General features: G+C 40.7%; 1 protein-coding gene across 3 annotated transcripts in view; it reads right to left on the bottom strand.

Moving 5' to 3' along the window:
• MYOM1 (myomesin 1) overlaps nt 1–21884 on the bottom strand; it is a 184316-nt gene that overhangs the window by 60486 nt on the left and 101946 nt on the right. Inside the window, exons 15-20 of one of the 3 annotated variants that reach the window (XM_024350980.3) lie at nt 18403–18527; nt 12020–12203; nt 11120–11294; nt 7850–7971; nt 5709–5996; nt 3172–3368 (exon numbers count right to left, since the gene is read on the bottom strand). In XM_024350980.3, the coding sequence (XP_024206748.3) occupies nt 3172–3368; nt 5709–5996; nt 7850–7971; nt 11120–11294; nt 12020–12203; nt 18403–18527 (1091 nt within the window). The remainder of the gene's footprint in view (nt 1–3171; nt 3369–5708; nt 5997–7849; nt 7972–11119; nt 11295–12019; nt 12204–18402; nt 18528–21884) is intronic. The other 2 variants (XM_063795530.1, XM_024350981.3) reach the window with 2 other exon arrangements.

Here is a 21884-nt window from a genome sequence, read left to right as displayed (position 1 = left end):
GTTCAATATTTTTTAAATGTCACTTATTCCTTAATTTTTTTATAGATTCAATGCATCCTCAATCAGAATTCTAATGGGTTTAGTTGGGTTGAATGTAAGTTTTTTTATTGTTGTTTTGTTTTGTCTTACTTATTATTATTACTATTTTTTTTTTTTTGGTAGAACTTGGGACCCTAATACTTAAATTTATATCAAGTGCAAAGGGCTAAGAGTAGCTCTGGAAAAAGAATAAACCAGGAGAACCTGATCTATCAGTCATCAACTTTACTATAAAGCTATAATTTTTTTTTTTTTTTTTTTTGAGACAGGGTCTCGCTCTGTCACCAAGCCTGGAGTGCGGTGGTGTGATCTCAGCTCACTGCAACCTCCACCTCCCAGGTTCAAGTGATTCTCATGCCTCATGCCTCAGCCTCCTGAGTAAAAGGTATAAAAGTAGCTGGGATTACACACGAGAGCCACCACTCCTGGCTAATTTTTGTATTTTTAGTAGAGACAGGGTTTCACCATGTTGGCCAGGCTGGTCTCAAACTCCTGGCCTCAAGCGATCCCCCCACCTCGGCCTCCCAAAGTGCTGAGACTACGGGTGTGAACCACCATGCCCGGCCTATAAAGCTATAATATTTAAATCAGTGTGGTAGTCACCCGCTGTTACACAAACAGACCAGTGGAACAGCATGGGAAGCACAAACACAGACTCACGCATATAAGGAAACGATATATGATACAGATACCCCTGCAGAATAGCAGGCAGACGACAAACTTTTCTTTTTTTTTTCTTTTTTTTTTTTTTGAGACGGAGTCTCACTCTGTCGCCCAGGCTGGAGTGCAGTGGCGTGCGATCTTGGCTCACTGCAAGCTCCGCCTCCCGGGTTCACGCCATTCTCCTGCCTCAGCCTCCTGAGGAGCTGGGACTCCACCACTCCTGGGACTCCCGAGGAGCTGAGTGCCTGCCACCAGGCCCGGCTAATTTTTTTGTATTTTTAGTAGAGACGGGGTTTCACCGTGTTAGCCAGGATGGTCTTGATCTCCTGACCTCATGATCCGCCTGCCTCGGCCTCCCAAAGTGCTGGGATTACAGGCGTGAGCCACCACGCCCGGCCCCAAACTTTTCAATAGATAATGCTGGGACAACTATGTCTCTGTGGGGGGGATTAATTTTGATGCTTAACTCACAGCATATAAAAATATAAAGGTGAATTAATGACAGAAATGTAAGTGGCAAAATAGTATAGCTTTTAGAATATAATCAACTACAGTACCTCCATGATCTTGGAATAGAGAAGGCATTTCACCACAAAGGCACAAAAATCACTAAGGACAAAGCATATGTTAGTAAATATGACTACAATGAATTTGACATTAAAATTAAAGTCAGAGAAGATGTATGCGACTTACAGACCTGCAAAGGATTTCTACTCATAACATGTAAAGAACTTTGCAAGTCAACAAGAATGCATTAGAAAAATGGGCAAAAACCTTGAACAGGTATAAAAGAGGATATCAAAATGGACTGTGTACATAGGAAAGGATGTTCAAACTCATTTGACACTCAGATTGTCACAGCTGAAAATGTGTGAATAGACCAAGTGTTGGCAAGGATGCAGAGTGATGGGAATTCTCACACACTCTTCAGAAGACAGTATGGAATTATCTAGTAAAGTGGAAGATAAACAGACCCCCTGACCCAGCCATTCTACATTTAGGTGATCACCCAGAGAAACTGGTGCACATATGTAGCAGCAGATAGATGTATACAAAAATGTTCATAGCTACTTTGCTTGATGTAGCTAAAAATGCAAAAATACCCAAATAGCAATAAGAATTGAATGAAAGAATATATTGTGATATGACCACATAATGGAATACCATACCATATAGTAATGAAAAAGAATGAGTTATAGCCACATGCACTAACAGGGAAGAATCTTAAAAATACAATTTTGTATAAGCGCAGTGGCTCACGCTTGTAATCCCAGCACTTTGGGAGGCTGAGGTGGGCAGATCACTTGAGGCCAGGAGCGAAACTCCATCTCAAAAAAAAAAAAAAAGCAACTTTGTTTTACGTATTCTCAGCATGTGTGTGATATTTCATAAATTTCAAATGTTAAATTAAAAGAGCATGGTGTTGAGTTGGGGCAGCTGTCATCCCTGGCCTTACCCTGCTCTGAACCCTCATGGCAGAGGATTCTGTGAGTGTTAAGAGGTGGTAGCTTGGATGTAGCTGATGAAGCTCTAGAGAAGAAAGTCATCAGCAAAGGCAACAGTGAGACTGTTCTGGTTCCCTTATGTGACCTGAGCAGTGGAGGCCCCCATGTAGAGGAGAACACATGTGAGGCCACCCTTTGTGGCCATCAAGTGACTATAATAAGCACCACTTCACAGTTGGTGAGCTGAGTCTGGCCATCAAGCCCATGTCCCTTCATCCGCTGTAATTTGGACATTGAAACTTAAAAACCCAGCCGGCCGCGGTGGCTTATGCCTATAATCCCAGCACTTTGGGAGGCTGAGGTGAGCGGATCACTTGAGGCCAGGAGTTTGAGACCAGCCTGGCCAACATGGTGAAACCCTCTACTAAAAATAGAAAATTTAGCTGAGCATGGTGGCTTTCACTTGCAATCCCAGCTACTCAGGAGGCTGAGGCAGGAGAATCACTTTAACCTGGGAGGTGGAGTTTGCAGTGAGTTGAGATCACACTCCTGCATTCCAGCCTGGGGGACAGAGCAAGACTTCATCTCAAAAAAAAAAAAAAAAAAGAAAGTTAAAAATCCAGAGTGTCATTAAATCCTGGGAATCTTTTTTTTTTTTTTTCCCTCAACTTGAGGGCTGCAGAAGGATCCTGGGACTCTTGAGGCTAGTGGCATATTAATTGTAGATATTTTGTAAGTTTTGAAAAAAAAATTAGTTTGTACAGTAAGCGCACATTTCATAGTAAATATTCTAGGAATTTATTATGCTTATGTGTATGAATCAGAAAATATAAATCCTGCCTGGTTAGCCAAACTACTTGTATTCACCACAGTATATTTTTCACAAGACTCATGCCACTGCAGACAATGGACTCTGGAGAAATGACGTGACTCTCTTACAAGGTGCTGGGTGTGTGCTTGCCCGGGCGTGCAAGCATAGCGTCATATATAGGACACGCCACACTACAGAAAGTCATGTGCTTACCTTGTATGCCTCCTCACTGACAGCCTTGACATTGGCTTCTCTCCATTTTCCTGGTACCCCATCAATGACCTCGCGATAGTTCACATAATAGCCAGTAATTTCTGCCCCTCCAATCTTATCTGGTTGCTTCCATCCAAGAACCATTGAGTCACGAAAACTTTCAAGACAGGTGATATCACAGGGTGGAGATGGTGGTGCTGTAGCAATATGAATAGCTTGTGAGTAGGCAGAAATGCATTTATGATTCTATATATAAACATTTCCATGCATGCCACATATGAGGGCACTAGATCTTGCAGTATAAAACTAAAATGCGAGGCTGATGATGAACTTGGCATTGAACTTGGTGAATGCAATGGACACAGTAAAAAATACACTACAATTATTATTCCAAAGATAAAATGAACCTGTCCTAGCAAAATGGTACAATACCCTGAAAGAAAATGATTCTTTTCCCCATAAGAAGAAATATTTTTCCCAAGGTATAATTTTTGTTTCTTTATGTGGTTTAGTTTTCATTTGTTCCCTGAGGAAAACGGAATGTGTATATCAATTTCTGCTGCAATTTGCTTATTCAGAATTTCCATATATATATATATTTTTTGTTGTTGTTGTTGTTTTGTTTTTTTGAGATGGGGTTTTGCTCTTGTCACCCAGGCTTGAGTGCAATGGCACCATCTTGGCTCAATGCAACTTCCGTCTTCTGGGTTCAAGCAATTCTCCTGCCTCAGCCTCCCAAGTAGTTGGGATTATAGGTGTGCACCACCATGCCCGGCTAATTTTTGTATTATTAGGAGAGACAGGGTTTCACCATGTTGGCTAGGCTGGTCTCGAACTCCTGACCTTAGGTGATCCACCCACCTCAGCCTCCCAAACTGCTGGGATTACAGGTTTGAGTCACCACACCTGGCCCAGAATTTCCATATATTTCTCAAATGGTTAGCCTTTCACCATTCAGGCACACTTACCCTTGTGAGACCTTACAACTACACAGCTCTGTCTGCACACAAGAAAAAAATTTACTCTAGAGCTCAGCTAAATGACAGCTTTAGAAAACATTTTTAAAAAACAGGCACAATCTGCTATATGACTTTCTCTTAGTGTATAATACTTTTATCACATTATTTTTAATCTGATGTTGGAATATTTTTCATGTGGTACAATACTATACAGCTGTCACCATGTTTATCAGTGCTTAGCTAGAAAAATATTTGGAGGATATTTCAAAAGTCCTCCTTCATTTATGTGGCTTTGCTGATCAGCTTTTCACTCAACTACTGAAATTACAGTTTTCAATGAAGAGAGGGGGTGAAGTGGTGGAAAGAAATACATCTAGATATGCAATAACATCAAAGAGAATTTTCTGAATGTTTATTTGGATTATAGGAGATAAAGAAACTATCTCATTCTTACCCAAAAAGAGTATCAGAAGAATGAAGGCTTTTAAAATGAAATACATTTATCTCTTCTCCACTTACCAACCTCCTTTATTCCTCACATTTTAAAAAAGCTTTCTCTCTCTCCCTCTATTTCAGAGCATTGTTGAATATGTGCTCTCAAATGAATATCTCCTCTCGAGTTGAGGGACAAAGAAAGGTGTCATAAAACAGAGGCGGTTATAGAAGTTGGGGTGGGGTAGAAAAAAGAACTGGATGAGAGGCATTTAAAAATTTATCAGCAAATGCGCATCAGTTCATTGTTGTTTGATGGGAAAAACAATGTCTCCTAGGATATATTAGCCACAGGTACCAAATATCCTAATCAGATCATTCTTAGCCTACTGATAAATCATCTTAAATAAATCACTTCTGGGAATGAGGATCATATCTCATACAATATAGCTATATGTGATTATAATTTTAACTTTTAAACTTTTCATGGTAACTCAAAGATATATTTATAGCTGTTTTTTTCTTTTCTTTTTTCATTTCAAAAAGTAGTAGGTAAGTAGCTATTTAGATTATTATTATTATTTTAGAAATTTTTAATCTTTTTATATACTTTTTTTACTTAAAATATTTAATTTTCCAGTGTTGATTTTTCTTGCAAACTATTTAAATTAAATGTGAATAATCGCTTAATAATCTGAGGATCAGCAAGAAGGTAACAACTATGACCCTGGTACGATGTCACTTTCTTTGTGAGATCTTTCTCCTCTACATGTTCCAAACATGACTATTTCAAAGGACCTCACACAGGCTAGCAGTACCAAGTCCTGCTCTCATATCGAATTCTCTTAGCAAAATGAGGCCAGAGGTGTATCTGCCTGACAAACCAAGAAAGGCTCTATAACCAAATTACTTGAAACATTCTAGCATCATTAAGCACCCAAAATGATGTGTACAAGCCAAACCTATAGACAATTACTTTTCCAAGTCATCAGATGGAAGTACACATTTCAGATGGCTAGCTGAAAACACATACAATAAGAATGGACACTGATGAAAGCAAACATGGATGAAGGATGTGATGTAGACGATGAGAGGTGAGGACATTGATGGAGACGGATGGAACAGCTTCCCTTTCTCAACTCTCACCTCTGTCTGTCTTCTTTTTCAGGGGGTCAGACTTACTTTTCCCCTGAGGAGCCGCTTTCTGTGGTGGCGGGGTAAGCTCTTCCTGAACTGTTTCACTTACTTTACTCACTTCTGTTTGGCCCAGGTTTTGAGAGCTACTGGGTAGTGAAGGTTTGTTAGGTTTGCTGCCAAGCAAAGCATCTTTCTGGAAGGTTGGCGGGGAGGCTTCATGCACGCGCCCCCTGGAGGCGGTTAGTCCACCAGGCTCATCGCTCAGTGCGGGACACACATCTGGAGACACTCCTCCCCCTACAGTTGCCAGACAACAACAGAAACGCATTGAGCCCGGACAGAGTATCAGCTGCTCTTATAGAACAAAGAGAACAACATTAGGACCACAAGCAGAACAAAAACAAACTTGGCTTAAAGAAAATCGCTCACATTTGCAAGAAATATGGAAAGACTACATTTCACACAATATACGCCAAGGAACATTTCAACTTCCCCGTATTCTGGAAAAAGAAGAAACGAGAACAAAGAAGCCAAAGATAGAATAGGAACCATTTCGATTTGCAGAACCCAAAGGGCTTTTAGTATATATAAGGAAAAGCAAATCTTAGACACAAATATTGAGAGATGTAAGCCCTATTATTCAACAGAATGAAAAAAGGACGATAAAGTGCACAAGAGACATAATATTAAAGATCCTGATTTTATAACACCTCGAATTATGTGCAGTACTACAATAGTAATGGTCTGTACCTCTCAACCTCAAAGAGACATGTTTAGAATGGTTCACATTATAAGGAATCTTCCTTCCTTCGTTTTCTTTCTTCTTTTTTTTTTTTTTTTTGGAGTCTCACTCTGTCCCCCAGGCTGGAGTGCACTGGCGCAATCTCGGCTCACTGCAACCTCCACCTTCTGGGTTCAAACAATTCTCGTGCCTCAGCCTCCTAAGTAGCTGGGATTATAGGCATGCACCACCATACCCGGCTAATTTTTGTATTTTCAGTAGAGACAGGGTTTAGCCATGTAGGCCAGGTTGATCTCAAACTCCTGACCTCAAGTGATCCACCCGCCTTAGCCTCCCAAAGTGCTGGGATTACAGGCGTGAGCCACTGTGCCCGATCCCTATGTTATAAGGAATATGAAAAAGCAATATGAGATGCTAACTGAAGACAATCAATATTAAATCAGCTTTTTAAAAAACATGTGTTACTATATAATAAATTTTATTTTATTTATTTATTTATTTCAGACACAGGATCTTGCTTTGTTGTCCAGGGTGGAGTGCAGTGGTGAGATTATAGTTCACTGCAGCATTGAACTCTTGGACTCAAGTGATCCACGTGCCTCAGCCTTCTGAATAGCTGGGACTACAGACATGCACCACCATGCCTGGCTAATTTTTTTTATTGTTATTTTTAGAAATGGGATTTCACTATGTTGCCCAAGTTGGTCTCAAACTCCTGGACTCAAGCAATCTGCCTGCCTCTCCCTCCCAAAGTGCTGGGATTACAGGTGTAAGCCCCCGTGCTCAGCCCACAAATATTATTTGTATTGTTTCTAACCACCTGGGTCCCTTTTCTACTTTATCCAAGATTGGGAGGTACATCACATACGCACATATAATTACTTTATTACTGGTTTTATTCTGTTGGTTACTTTGCAAGCAAAGATGAAACATATGATTAAGCAATTACTTGTGCCTTGCATGAATTTTAGAGGGGTTTATAAGAAGCATGTTAATGTTCTGTTAGCAAAAACAAGCCAGGCTCTGGCTTAGACCAAATGGCTTTTAGGGACAAGATGATCTGTGTTATGGGTGATATACCACTTCATGGAATCGGAATGGCCCTTCACAGTCCCAGGATGAGCATGAAGTTAGAATGGAGTTTCACACAATGTGAAATATCTGAGGAAACTTGGGTTCGTGAAGATGAAAAGGCTATGGATGCACAGAATCTGGATAAGTGATGAAGGTCTGTAAAATGGCAGCTATGGAAGGTTAGACATCACCTAGAGTCAGAGAAAATGATCATCTAAGGATGCAATCATCCAGCAATATTGGAAGCTAAATAATTTCTGGAGAGGATGGTATCTTCCTTTCTAACATAGAAAAATCCATTTTTCCCCCATACAGTTATGCATAAGGAACTTACCAATAGCAGCTTTGACTTCAATAGCTTCTGAATCCTGGGAATATTCACTAAGTCCAGCTGCATTGACTGCTCTGACCCGGAAAATATAACTCTGACCAGTCACTAATCCATGACAAGTAAATCTAAAAGGAAAACAAGTTTAAAAAAATTTTCCTAGGAGGAAGATTAAGGAAGATGATTGTTAGCTTAATGGAGTGGATCTGGCTTTATGAAAACAATTCTTTTTTTTTTTTTTTGTAATTTATTTTGAACAGAAATGGGGTCTTGCTGTGTTTCCCAGGCTAGTCTTGAACTCCTGGCCTCAAGCCATCCTCTCTCCCACCTCAGCCTCCTAAAGTGCTGGGATTACAGTTGTAAGCAGCATGCCCAGCTAATAATTCATTTTTTAAAGGAAGAAAAAGATGTAGAAAGATTCAGGTAATATATATACTTTAGACAAGAAGGTAACTAAGGCACTTTTCTAAACCCACTCTGTCAAAAAATGAGGAGCCCTGGTCTTCCCCAAATGCTCACCAGTAAAATAGGGATAATGATGCTTACATGATAATTTTCATGTAGAGGTTAGTTATAAAGTATATAAAGTACCTATATAGGGCCTGGCATATATGAGGTACTTAATAAATAATAATTAGTATTAAAATTATTAGTATTAATATTATTATATATGTATATAATAATAATATATATACATATATAATAATATATATGAGTTATACTCTAAAATTATTATTATATGTGTGTATATATATATATATGAGTTATACTCTAAAATATATATATATATATATTTTGAGACGGAGTCTCACTCTGTTGCCCAGGCTGGAGTGCAGTAGCGCAATCTCAGCTCACTGCAACCTCCAACTCCCAGGTTCAAGCAATTCTCTGCCTCAGCCTCCTGAGTAGCTGGGACTACAGGCACCCACCACCACGCCTGGCTTATTTTTTTGTATTTTTACTAGAGATGGAGTTTCACCATCTTGGCCAGGCTGGTCTTGAACTCCTGACCTCGTGATCCACCCACCTCGGCCTCCCAAAGTTCTGGGATTACAGGCAAGAGCCACCAAGCCCAGCCAACTCATATATATTTTTTAACTTTTATTTTAGGCTCAGGGATACATGTGAAGGTTTGTTATATTGGTAAACTCGTGTCACAGGGGTTTGTTGACGGATTATTTCATCACCCAGGTATTAAGCCTAATACCCAATTAATAATATGATCAATGACTATTTTAGGTATATAACTATGGCTGTAAGGCATTGGTGGCTCCTTGTCATAGAGGCCTAGTCACTGTCTCGCTGCATGCCAAGGAAGGTACTTAATTGGGAAATTACTATAGAATCTGAAGATAAGGTGAACAATGGATTCTAGAATTACCATTTAGATATGAAGATTCAATAATGAGGTGTGAATCCATGGGAAGTTTCATCCATAAAAACAACCTAACTCTTTTCATAGCTATTATGGCTATAAATAGCTGTTTCATGAATCACTGTAACATTTGAATCCATCCTAAGGACTGCAGCCAGAGGAAATAACAGGTCTGCTAACGAATCTATGACTATTCGCATGTTCAAGTATTTAACAAAGGAGCCATAATCTAGGCCAGCCCTTCGGTCCTTAGAGTCAGCTTGCTTCAGCAAAGATTTATTGAGGTCTCGGTGTTCCAGACACTGAGTTAGGTACTGTGGACAAAAGATGAACAAAAAATGGTGTCTGCCCTCTAGCAGCTCCTGCCTACGCACCACCAGCATTTCTAAATAGTCCCAGGAAAATGCTGGGTAACTCCAAGGAAAAATCAAATACACCAACAGGCTAAATGAATCTCTTGCAAAACATATTGCCTTCCCTAATTAATCATTTATCTCTACTCTCTCACGTTCTGCAAAACCAACTCATTCTATTGGGGTCCTCGGACTGAGAAGTGGTCCAAGCCAGAAGCTGCCGAATGAGTCTATTTGACAATTTCTGGGAGGGCAGCATCCCCCTCTCATATTGGTCTCTGGTCTGGGTGCAGATCAGAATTCACCATCAATGTGCAAAGCTGACTGATAAAATAGTTGAAAGCAAGGAAGAAACCAACCCTCTCCCCATTAGAAACAAATACAAAGAGGCAGCAAATTATTCTGAATGTCTTTGTTTTGGTGTAACTATGTCTGCTTAGCACTGGGTTTAATCATGTTGATGTCCAGAATTTGTAAAATTTCGATACTTTTTTCTCTTCATTTAAAATTCCTGGGTAATTTATGTTAAGTAGAGTATATTATATCCTCAGAATCTAATATCACGTGGCATATTAGATATAAAATCAGAGGGGTAAAAAAGGAAGAAGCAGCAAAAGCACTATGAAATGAACTCTTACAATAGTTGGCATTATGTGTTGCTAAGTGTTTAACATCATAAGTGAACCTTTTTAAAAAAGATGTATTCCATCTAATGTGTTCAATTTTAAATTCATTTAAATATCTAAAGTGTAATTGTTTTGTTTTGCTTGTTTGTTTTTTGAGACAGGGTCTTGCTCTGTTGCCCAGGCCAGAGTACAGTGTTGTGATCATAGCTCACTGCAGCCTTGATCTCCCAGGCTCAAGGAATTCTCCCACTTCAACCTCTTGAGTAGCTGGGACTACAGCACACCACCATGCTGGGCTGATTTTTGTATTTTTTGTAGAGGCAGGTTTTCGCCAGGTTGCCCAGGCTGGTCTCAAACTCCTGGGCTCAAGCAGGTCTCAAACTCCTGGGCTCAAGCAATCCGCCCACCTTGGCCTCCCAAAGTGTTGAGATTACAGGCATGAGCCACCACACCCAGCCTTGTTCTGTTTTGTTTTTTAGAGATGGGGTCTCCCTATGTTGCCCAGGCTGGCAGTGGCTATTTACAGGCCTGGTCATTGTATCCTACAACTTCAAACTCAAGCTGTAGTTGAACTCAAGTTGAACTCAAGCTCAAGGGATCCTCCCTCCTCAGCCTCCTGAGTAGCTAGGACTACAGGCCTGCCACTGCCTTGGCTTATTTAAAGTATAATGTTTTCTTGTTTTTTTTTCAGTTTGTAAAGATAGGGTCTCACTATGTTGGCCAGGTTGGTCTTGAAATCCTGGCTTCAAGCAATCTTCCCACCTCGGCCTCCGAAAGTGCTAGGATTACAGGTGTAAGCCACCACATCCAGCCAAAAAGTAAAATTTTTAAAAAAAATCTCCTCCATTGGATGTCTGTGTGCCGTATGTGTCTATGGCAGCTCCAGAGGCCATTGCCCGCCCTGCACACCCGGTTGAGTTACCGTGAGCCCTTCACGGGGTTGTTGTTACAGGGCTCCCACTTGCCAGAGCCAGCAACGCTCGCCTCTATGTAGTACCCGACCAGCTCTTTGGCATCTTTGGACTCCTCCCACGAAACTACCACTGAGGTGTCTGTGTTTCTGCTTGGGATGATTTTGCCAGGAGCCTTGGGGATATCTGAGAAAGAGGAAAATGGTGATCAAACTCAAGTGGTTTTAAAAATTCATCCTTATCATCTACGCACAAACACACACCTAGGTATTTTACACACTTCGTCATGTCAAAAGAACAGCTGCTTTATTTTACGATTTTTTTTTTTTTTGAGACTGAGTCTCGCTCTGTCACCCAGGCTGGAGAGCAGTGGCGGGATCTCGGCTCACTGCAGCCCCCACCTCCTGGGTTCAGGCAATTTTCCCACCTCAGCCTCCTGAGTAGCTGCAATTACCAGGCATGCGCCACAACGCCTGGCTAATTTTTGTATTTTCAGTAGAGATGGGGTTTCACCATGTTGGCCAGGCTGGTCTCAAACTCTTGGACTCAGGTGATCTGCCTGCCTCGGCCTCCCAAAGTGCTCAGATTACAGGCATGAGCCACCGCGCCTGGCCTACATTATATTTTTTAAAGCAAAAAATTTTAAAACAGTTAGGGAGCATGGGTAAACTAAATGTCCATGAACTTCAGAAAAAACACATTATCAATATTGTTGAAACTCCCAAAGAAGTTTACTTTTCATAAACAAAAATAATGAATTTTTGTTTAATGTATAGGTTAAGTACAGCCATCGAGTAAATTTATAATATGAAAGAAGGATGTCACCATTTTTACTCCTGGCCAAATATACATATACTAGATCCTTGCTTTGAAATTTTCTCTTGAAGTAAAAGAAGTTTACAGTTGCTTACCAAGTTTGTCCCCTACCACAGTCACCTCCGTTGCCTCTGAGGGCTCACCAACTCCTGCAGAATTAGAACAGCGGACACGGAAACAGTAGGATTTCCCCTCGGCCAAGTCAAACAGAGCAAAGCGGGGAGACTTCACAGGGAGCTCCGTGTTCACTCGCTGCCAGTTTTCTGTTCCTGCCTCACACTGCAGCAAGAACAGGGAAACCCATTGAAAGCACAGCAAACACAAGCGAGAATCCAGGCCAGGCAACTCCAAGTTTCATTCATCTGCAACAAACCACTCCCTGTAATGCAAGCTGGACTGGAGGAGAGATGAGGAGGAAATAGGGGATGAGGCATCTGAAGTTCGTAGGATTCTCTAAATCAAACTTGGCTTTTGATATGGTTTGGCTGTGTCCCTGCCCAAATCTCATCTACAATTGTAGCTCCCATAATTCCCATGTGTGTGGGAGGGACCTGGTGGGAGATAATTGAATCATGGGGGCGGTTTCCCCCATACTGTTCTCGTGGTAGTGAATAAGTCTCATGAGAGCTGATGGTTTTATAAGGAGAAACCTCTTTCACTTGGCTCTTATTCTGTCTCTTCCCTGCCACCGTGTAAGACATGCCTTTCGCCTTCCACCATGATTGTGAGGCCTCCCCAGCCACATGGAACTGTGAGTCCATTAAACCTCTTTTTCTTTATAAATTACCCAGTCTCTCGTATGTTGATCAACAACATGAAAATGGACTAATACAGCGTTGTATTGTTTGAAAAATATGCTACTTTAATATTTCGCTTCCTTTGTTAACTAAATACAATAATCTGCTTACAAAAGTCTTATTTTGAGGATAGTTTGGGGTCAGGTAATTTTCTAATTTTAATTAAATTAAATTAAATTTTATTTTATTTTTGAGACAGGGTCTTACCCTGTCACCTGGGTTGGAGTACAGTGGCACAATCACGGCTCACTGCAGCCTTGACCTCTTTGGGTTCAAGTGATCCTCCCACCTCAGCCTCCCAAGTAGTTGGGACTACAGGCACATGCCACCACACCTGGCTAATTTTTGTATTTTTTTGGTAGAGACAAGGTTTCCCCATGTTGCCTAGGCTGGTCTCGAACTCCTGGGCTCAAGCGATTCACCCACTTCAGCCTCCCACAGGCATGAGCCACTGCACCTGGCCTGCCCATTACCTATTTAAAAGAATTCTTGGTCCTTTTCTTATCACTCTCTGTTTCTTAGCCTGCTTTATTCTTCTTCAATCATGTATCACTATTTGAAATTAAGTTATTTGTTGTCTCCTCCACTGAAGAGCAAATCACATAAGCTCAAGGAGCTTTGTTCACTGCTTTATGACAGAGCATAGAATTCCATCTGGCAAATAGTACATAATCAACTACAGTATTTTTTTTCTTTCTTTTTTCTTTTTTTTTTTTGAGACGGAGTCTCGCTGGGTCGCCCAGGCTGGAGTGCAGTGGCACAATCTCGGCTCACTGCAAGCTCCGCCTCCTGGGTTCACGCCATTCTCCTGCCTCAGCCTCCCGAGTAGCTGGGACTACAGGCGCCCCCCATCACACCTGGCTAATTTTTTGTATTTTTAGTAGAGGGGGGTTTCACCGTGTTAGCAAGGATGGTCTCAATCTCCTGACCTCGTGATCCGCCCACCTCAGCCTCCCAAAGTGCTGGGATTACAGGCGTGAGCCACCATGCCCGGCCCAGTATTTTTTTTCTAAATGACTGAAAGATGAAGATGTTTTTCTACTATATGATCCAGCAATCCCACTGCTGGGTATCTATCCAAAAGAAAGAAAATCAGTATGTCAAGGAGATATCTGTACTCCCATGTTTATTGCTGCACTCACAAAAGCCAAAATATGGAATCAACCCAAGTGCCCATCAGTGGATGAATGGATAAAGAAAATGTGGTAAATATGCACAATGTAATGTTATTCAGCCACAAAAAAGAATGAAGTACTGTCATTTGCAGCAATATGAATATAATTGGAGGTCGCTAAGTGAAATAAGTCAGGCACATAAAGACAAATATCTCATGTTCTCATTCATATATGGGAGCTAAAAAATTTGATCTCATGGAGGTAGAGAGTGGAATGGTGGTTACCAGAGGCTGGGAAGGGTTGGGGGTGGTGGTGAAGAGAGGTTTGTTAGTGGGCACAAAAATACAATTAGAAGAAATAAGTTCTAGTGTTCAATAGCACAGTAGGGTGACTATAGTTATCAGTAATTTATTATATATTTCAAAATACCTAAAAGATAAGATTTGGAATTTTCTCCACAAAAATGACAAATGTTTGAGGTGATGGGTACCCCAATTACTCTGATTTGATCATTACACATTGCAAAGATGTATCAAAATATTCAGTGTACCCTGTAAATATGTGCAATGATTGTGTATCAATAAAAACCAGATTTAAAAAAAATGTTCTCTTTTTCTGCCCAAGTCTTAGAATAATTAATGGGAAAATTAATTTTTAATGAGACTCTATTCTTAAAATTAAAATGATTTAGAGTGACTTGGAAATCCTCGAATGAAGGACGTGGTGTATATTTGAGCTCTGGTAGAAGATACAGTAACAAAACTGTCAGAAGTCTTTGGTAATCCTTATTCCCTCCTATTTTAATTTCCAACTTTGCCCATGGTTGGTAAGAGAAGAAATTTAGAAACTCTTGCCTGATTTCACTACAGAATTTTGTAACGTTTTCAAAAGACTTTTCTGAAGTCCAGATCTCGTGACAGGTTGACCAGCTGTCAGGATGGTACATTTTTGGGACTTTATCAGTCCACCACACAGGATGATCTTCGTTGACTTGACAGACAGGCAACATGGCATGGCATAGAGGAGACAAAGGGATGGGATCTGGTCCCTTTGTGTTAATAACAAGCCACGTGACCTTGGAAAGCCACACGCATGCTCTTGGCCTTGGTTTCGTCTTCTATGAAACGAGCAAATTTGACAAGGTAACCTCTAAAGTTCCTTGCAGTGTTTTTTATGATAACGTTATCTTTTGTGTGTCTGCTGTCTCCTGAGGGACGAAACTCTCTCAGACCTTTAATCTTTTCATTTATGGCTTTGATTTCTTTTAACATATTCCACCCTGGCAAATTCTTAAGCTGTTATCAGTTGTTTATACTCTCATAAAAAAATAGCTGCCTTTCACTGTGCCGAAAACTTTATAAGCCATTATTACTCTTTACTCCTCTCAACTATGCCATGGAGTAGGTATTGTGGAGGTAGTATTGTATGATTGTCAACGTTTTCCAGAGGAGAAGACAAGCCTGGGAAGATTGAAAGGTGGCCCAGTGTAATAGTTGGATTTACGCACCTGAACCAGACTGCTGGGGTTCAAATCTCAGTTCTGTGTTTTACCAGCTCTGTGACCTCGGGCAAATTATATACCTTTCTATGCCTCAGTTTCCTCATCTACAAAATAGGCATGATCTGCCAGGCACAGTGGCTCACAACTATAATCCCAGCACTTTAGGAGGCTAACAGGGGAGGATTGCTTGAGCCCAGGAGTTCGAGATCAGCCTGGGCAACATAGGGAGACCCCATCTCTACAAAACACTTAAAAATATACAGGCATGATGAAAACAAAGATATTTACCTCATAGGACTACTCTAAGAATTAAGTGGGTTAACTCATGTAAGGTGCTTAGAACAGTGCAAATCTTGGCTATGTTCGTTCCTGCTGTTAACGAGTGATACAGTCCTTGTCTCTGACACGACCAGATTTTTGATAGGGGAGTGAGAAAAAGAGCTCAAGACGTAAGACACCTGAGGAAGAAGTTTGGGTCTAAAAAGAACACGGTAGGATGGGGAGGCTGGAAGTGCCAAGGACTGACTTATCTGAGTCCCTTGCTATAAACCCTTCAATTTCACCCATTCCAGGGATCAAGGACATGCTGTGAAGAAGAACAAGCACAGCGGTGGCCCAAGAGGCAGCATGCTGGGTGCAGGGCATCCTGGAACAGATGCGGCAGGGACAGGAGCACACAAACCTTTTCCCTTTAGAAAGGTTAGCATATCACAACAGCTACATCAGAAATAATTTTAGCCTCAGCTCAGAACAGTTTGACATTTGGATGGTTCTGCAAATGTACCCCAGGTCCCTGGACGTGCTCTGTGTCCTCAATACCCAACATCCTGGGTGTTCTATGCCCTGTGCAGGCCTCCCTACATAGTACTGTGTTCATAAACGTCCCCTTCTGTTCCATGCCAATAGGTGTGCTGGGGGAAGAATATTTAAATTTTTAATCACAAACTCACAGGTATTTAGGTCGAGGGAAGTTATAGACTTCCACAGAGAAATTAGAGTTTATATGACCAGAGGAAAAGTTCAACTGAAGCCAGAGTTGACTCATCTGCAGAAAACGCCTCCAAATAGTTGTTATGTGCCCTTATTATAGGAAAGACGGTAATTACTGTCACAGAGGTTATTCAGAACCTTCTTCCTGTGGAGTGTTTCAAAGAGATTCAGTGGGGGTGTGTATTAAACACACTAGGAAATGAATATTGATCCACCACTCTATTTTTGCCATCTATTTTCTTTTAAAAAGCTTAGAATGCAGCCAGGCGTGGTGGGTCATGCCTGTAATCCCAGCACTTTGGGAGGCTGAGGCAGGAGGATTACTTGAGGTCAGGAGTTCGAGATCACCCTGGCTAACATGGTGAAACCCTGTCTCTACTAAAAATACAAAATTTAGCCGGGCGTGGTGGCTCACGCCTGTAATCCCAGCTACTAGGGAGGCTGAGGCAGGAGAATTGCTTAAACCAGGGAGGCGGAGGTTGCAGTGAGCTGAGATTGTGCCATTGCACTCCAGCCTGGGCAACAGAGTGAGACTGTCTCAAAAAAAAAAAAAAGGCTTAGAATGCTACTCAAGTTATATTATATTTGAAGCTGATATATGGAAAGCATATAAAAATTAAATATTGTTTTTGTAAAACAAGACTCTCTTGGAAGATATCCATATTGCATGTAGAGGAGATAAGGCATTCATTGTTACTGATTTGCTAGGAATAAAAAGGAAGTAAAGAATGCAGCTCAAAGATATTTGCATATTGTCTTTATGTTGTTACCTAATTTGCAGAAGTTTGCATACACCTACATACCTATGAAATGTATTCTCTTGCAATAATTATCAGGGAAGGTCACCTAATAGGTGTTACAAAATTGAATGATCAAAACAGTATTAAGGATAAAAGAGAAAGACCTTTAGGAAAATTAACTGAGCACCATATTTTTATAAAAAAAATTTCTACGATTTTGCTATGAAACTAAAATGTAAAGTAAACGATACCTTTTCATGCTATCACACAATTTTATAAAAATAAAATTTAAAAGTACAAACACTTGTTTCATTTATTGTTCTAAAAAATGGTGCATCACTACCAATAAATGTTCTTACATATGGGCTGAAATAAACTTATTTTCTTTCATTTTCTCAATTATATCCTAATCAGAACCTTTTTAACAAATGGATTTTGAACCTCATTTTAAGCAAATTCTCTTTAAATGTCGTTTTCCAGTAGCAATGATCCTGTTAGCCAAGGACTTCTTACCCCCGCTAAGACCTGTGCCTTGCGTGGCTGGCTCTCCTATTTCTACACTTGTGGCTGAGTCAGTTCTGCCGAAATAATGTTCTGTACAGGTCTTGGCTCTTCTCCACTTGTTGGGCATAAATCCTTATCAGAACTACCCTCAAATACGGATATGTGTTTGATTCACATACCGTTCTCCTTCATTCCACCCATTCTGGGCCTTCATTGCATGCTGTCCTCTCTAATGTTCTAATTCCTGACATAATTGTAAGATATCTGGGAAAGAACTTGCCAATATTTATTGTTTTGTGATCCCTGACCTCATTCCGCTACCTGTACTCAGAGTGGAGCTAGCCAAGTGCAGTGGCATGAGGTTGCTGTCTTCCACACTCCCGGCCATTTGAGAGTATTGCCCCTTCTCCGTTACCCCCTCCCTTCTAGCCTCACGATGTTCATGTCCTACTACAGAAGGAGGAGTGGTAGAGAGATGAAAAGCCATTACCAAAGCAAGGGAGACAGGAAGGTCTCTAGAAAACATTGTCATACAGGCAATCTACCATTTCAGGAACATTTCTCTTCTTGTAGGTGCTATGATATCGGGTCTGGATCTCTTAGGAGTCTATGGGTGAGTCTTGGGGATCCATAAACCCCTTGATTTTCAGGCACAGTTCTGTGTGATATACTTTGTTCTATGGAGACAGTTCACAGTTTGTAACAATCTAGTGAGATCAGGACATGCTCCCTCCTCCTCCCTCACTCCATTGTCCCTGGGAATTTAGCCTCCACTTTTCTAAAGAAATCCTTAGGAGGTAGTATGAGGTCATGTTGATTCTAGAGTCTTACCTTTTCCACAAAGTACATAATGCCCTCATGACCACGCTGGCCAGGGGGCTTCCAGCTGAGCACCACATAGCTCCGGGTGGCCTCAGTGACAGAGAGGTCTGTCGGGGGGCCAGGCACAATACCCTCTGAAAAACAACAAGGAAAAATGAGAAGCACACATTCTGGGTAGCCCAGGATACTCAGAGAGCCAAAGACGCTGCTCTCCTCCTGGAGGAAGAGTTAATTATGTCTCCACAGTTTAAAGAAGTACCTTCTCTCTAAAATTCCCCCAAAACATCATTCATTCATTCATTCTTCAAATGCCATTGAGCAGTTGCTGTTGTTTTGGTTTTTTTTGGAGGGGGGGAAGGGTTTCACTCTATCACCCACGCTGGCATGCAGTGGTGCAATTATGGCTCACTGCAGCCCTGACCTTCTGGGCCCAAGTGATCCTCCCACCTCAGCCTTCCAAACAGCTGGGACCACAGGTGCACACCACCACATAATTCAAAACCTACATAATTAAAAAAAAAAATTTTTTTTTTTTTTGTAGAGTTGAGGACTCCCTATGTTGCCCAGGCTGGTCTTGAACTCCTGAGCTGAAGTGATCCTCCTGCCTTGGCCTCCCAAATTGCTGGGATTACAGGCGTGAGCCACTGCAGCCAGCCCCATTGCTCATTTAGAATATAGAGCTAAGGAATCTAGGATACTCTTCTTATCTTTAAATAGTTCTGAGGCCAGGTCAGGAGTGTTAGGGTGAAAGCAAGGACAAACTTCCAGAAGCACCCAGATCCCAGAAGTCCCAGAGCATCTAGAGTTTAGAGCCACATGAACCCTCCACAAGCAGGATTTACCCTGGCTCAGATATGAAAATAAGCAGGGCACAGAATCCTATAAGCAGATAGGCAGGAGCCAAGGTCCCAGTGGAGTTGAGTTTATAGTTTTAGTAAAGTTTAGGACAGTTTTAGTTTACAGTTACAGTAAAGTTGGTCTTATCAGGCAGGGAGGGAGGAGACTGGAAATACATAGACTCCAGAGGTCAAGAAAAATAATGGGGTATAGAAAAAATATTTAAAGAAATAATGATGAAAAATTTCCAAATCTGATGAAAACTACGAACTCACAGATTAGAGAAACTTGCAAACCTTATAAGCACAAGATATATGAAGAAAGCTACACAATGCATATCATAATCAAATGCTGAAAAAACAGTGATAAAGAGAATATATTAAAAGCAGATAGAGAAGACACATTATATATTGAGGAACAAAAATAAGAATAAAAGCAATCATTCTTGTAGTGTAGATCTGCACTATGCTGGACAAAGCTCTTAAAGTACTGAGAGAAAAAACTGTCAACCTAGAATTCTATACTCAGTGAAGATATATTTCAAGAATGAAGGTAAAATAGAGGTTTTTTTTTACATAACAGAAGATAAAACACTTGCACTACAAGAAATGTTCAAGGAAGTGCTTCAGGTGAAAAGAAAGTCATATCAGATGGAAATCTGGATTTATACAAATAAATGAAAAGCAATGGAAATGATAAAAATGTGAGTCAATAAAGCCTTTTTTCTTACATTTTGTATCTCTGAAAGATAATTGACCACAGTCAAAATAATAATATCGTATTGTGTAGTTTACAATAAATATGCAAATAAAATGTATGACAATAACAGCACCAAGGCTAAGAGTGGGAAATGGAATAATACTGTTGCAGGACAGGCACGATGGCTCATGCCTGTAATCCAGACACTTTGAGAGGCCAAGGCAGGTGAATCGCTTGAGCTCAGGAGTTTGAGATGAGCCTGGGCAACATGGTGAAAACCCATCTCTACAAAAAATACAAAAATTAGCCAGGTATGGTGGTGTGTACCTATAGCCCCAGCTACTTGGGAGGCTGAGGTGAGAGAATTGCTTGAGCCCAAGAGGTCGAGGCTGCAGTGAGCCATGATCATGCCACTGCACTCCAGCTTGGGCAACAGAGTGAGACCCTGTCTCAAAAAAAAAAAAAAAAAAAAAAGGCCAGGCAAGGTGGCTCACACCTGTAATCCCAGCACTTTGGGAGGCTGAGGAGGGTGGATCACAAGGTCAGGAGATCAAGACCATCCTGACTAACACAGTGAAACCCCATCTCTACTAAAAATACAAAAAATTAGCCGGGCATTGTGGCGGGCATCTGTAGTCCCAGCTACTCAGGAGCCTGAGGCAGGAGAATGGCATGAACCTGGGAGGCGGAGCTTACAGTGAGCCGAGATTGCAGCACTACACTCCAGACTGGGCGACAGAGCAAGACTCCATCTCAAAAAACAAACAAAAAAAGGCACTGTTGTAAATTCTTACACTACATGTGAAGTAATATAATATTACTGGAAGGTAGACTGTGAAAAGATGTATATTATAAATTCTGAACTATTAAAAAGCAAAATAAAAAATCATAGCCAACAAGAGAATACAGATAAAATGGAATAATAAAAAATACTCAATCCAAAAAAAGTAGAAAAAGAGAAAAAATGAAACAAATAAATGGAATAGATGGAAACCAAATAGCAAGATGATTGATTTAAATCCAACCATATCAATGATCACATGAAATGTAAATGGTTAAAACACCCCAATTAAAAGGCAAAGATTACCAATTTAGATTTTTAAAAAGCAAGACCCAACTATATGCTGCCTATGAGAAACACATTGTATTAATATAAAGGCACACATAGGCTAAGTGTAAAAGGATGGAAATAACATACCATGCTAACACTAATCAAAAGAAAGCTGGAATAGCTATATTAAAAGTAGATTTCCAAGCAAAAAACATTACCATGGGTAAAAGAAGTCATGTTATAACAATAAAGTGGTCAATTCATAAGAGGATATAATAATAAAAATGTTAATACATCTAATAACATCCCAAAATACACAAAGAAACTGGTAGAACTGCAAGAAGAAATAGATAAATGCACCATTTGGTTGGCTATTTCATCACTACTCTCTCAATAATTGATAGAACATGTAGATATTAGCAATAGTAAATGATTATGGATCTAAAAGACTTGAGCAATGCTATCAACTAACTTGACCTAATTAATATTTATAAAACTCAACAATAGCAGAATACTATGCTTTTTGGCTGGGTGTGTGGCTAACGCCTGTAATCCCAGCACTTTGGGAGGCTGAGGCAGGCAGGTAACCTGAGGTCAGGAGTTCGAGACCAGCCTGGCCAACATGGTGAAACCCCATCTCTACTAAAAATACAAAAATTAGCCTGGCATGGTGGTATGTGCCTATAATCCCAGCTACTCATGGGGGCTGAAGCAGGAGAATCACTTGAACCTGGGAGACGGAGGTTGCAGTGAGCCAACATTGAGCTGCTGCACTCCAGCCTGGGAAACAGAGTGAGACTCCATCTCAAAAAAAAAAACAAAAAAACAAAAAACAATGCTTTTCAAGCGCACACTAAATATTCACCAAGATAGATCTTTTTCTGGACCATAAAACAAGTTCGAG

Source organism: Pan troglodytes, chromosome 17, assembly GCF_028858775.2.
Source record: "Pan troglodytes isolate AG18354 chromosome 17, NHGRI_mPanTro3-v2.0_pri, whole genome shotgun sequence".
In the NCBI taxonomy this organism is placed as follows: Eukaryota; Metazoa; Chordata; class Mammalia; order Primates; family Hominidae; genus Pan; species Pan troglodytes.
Note: the sequence above shows the minus strand (reverse complement) of the source record. Positions and strands in the feature narration are given on the sequence as shown.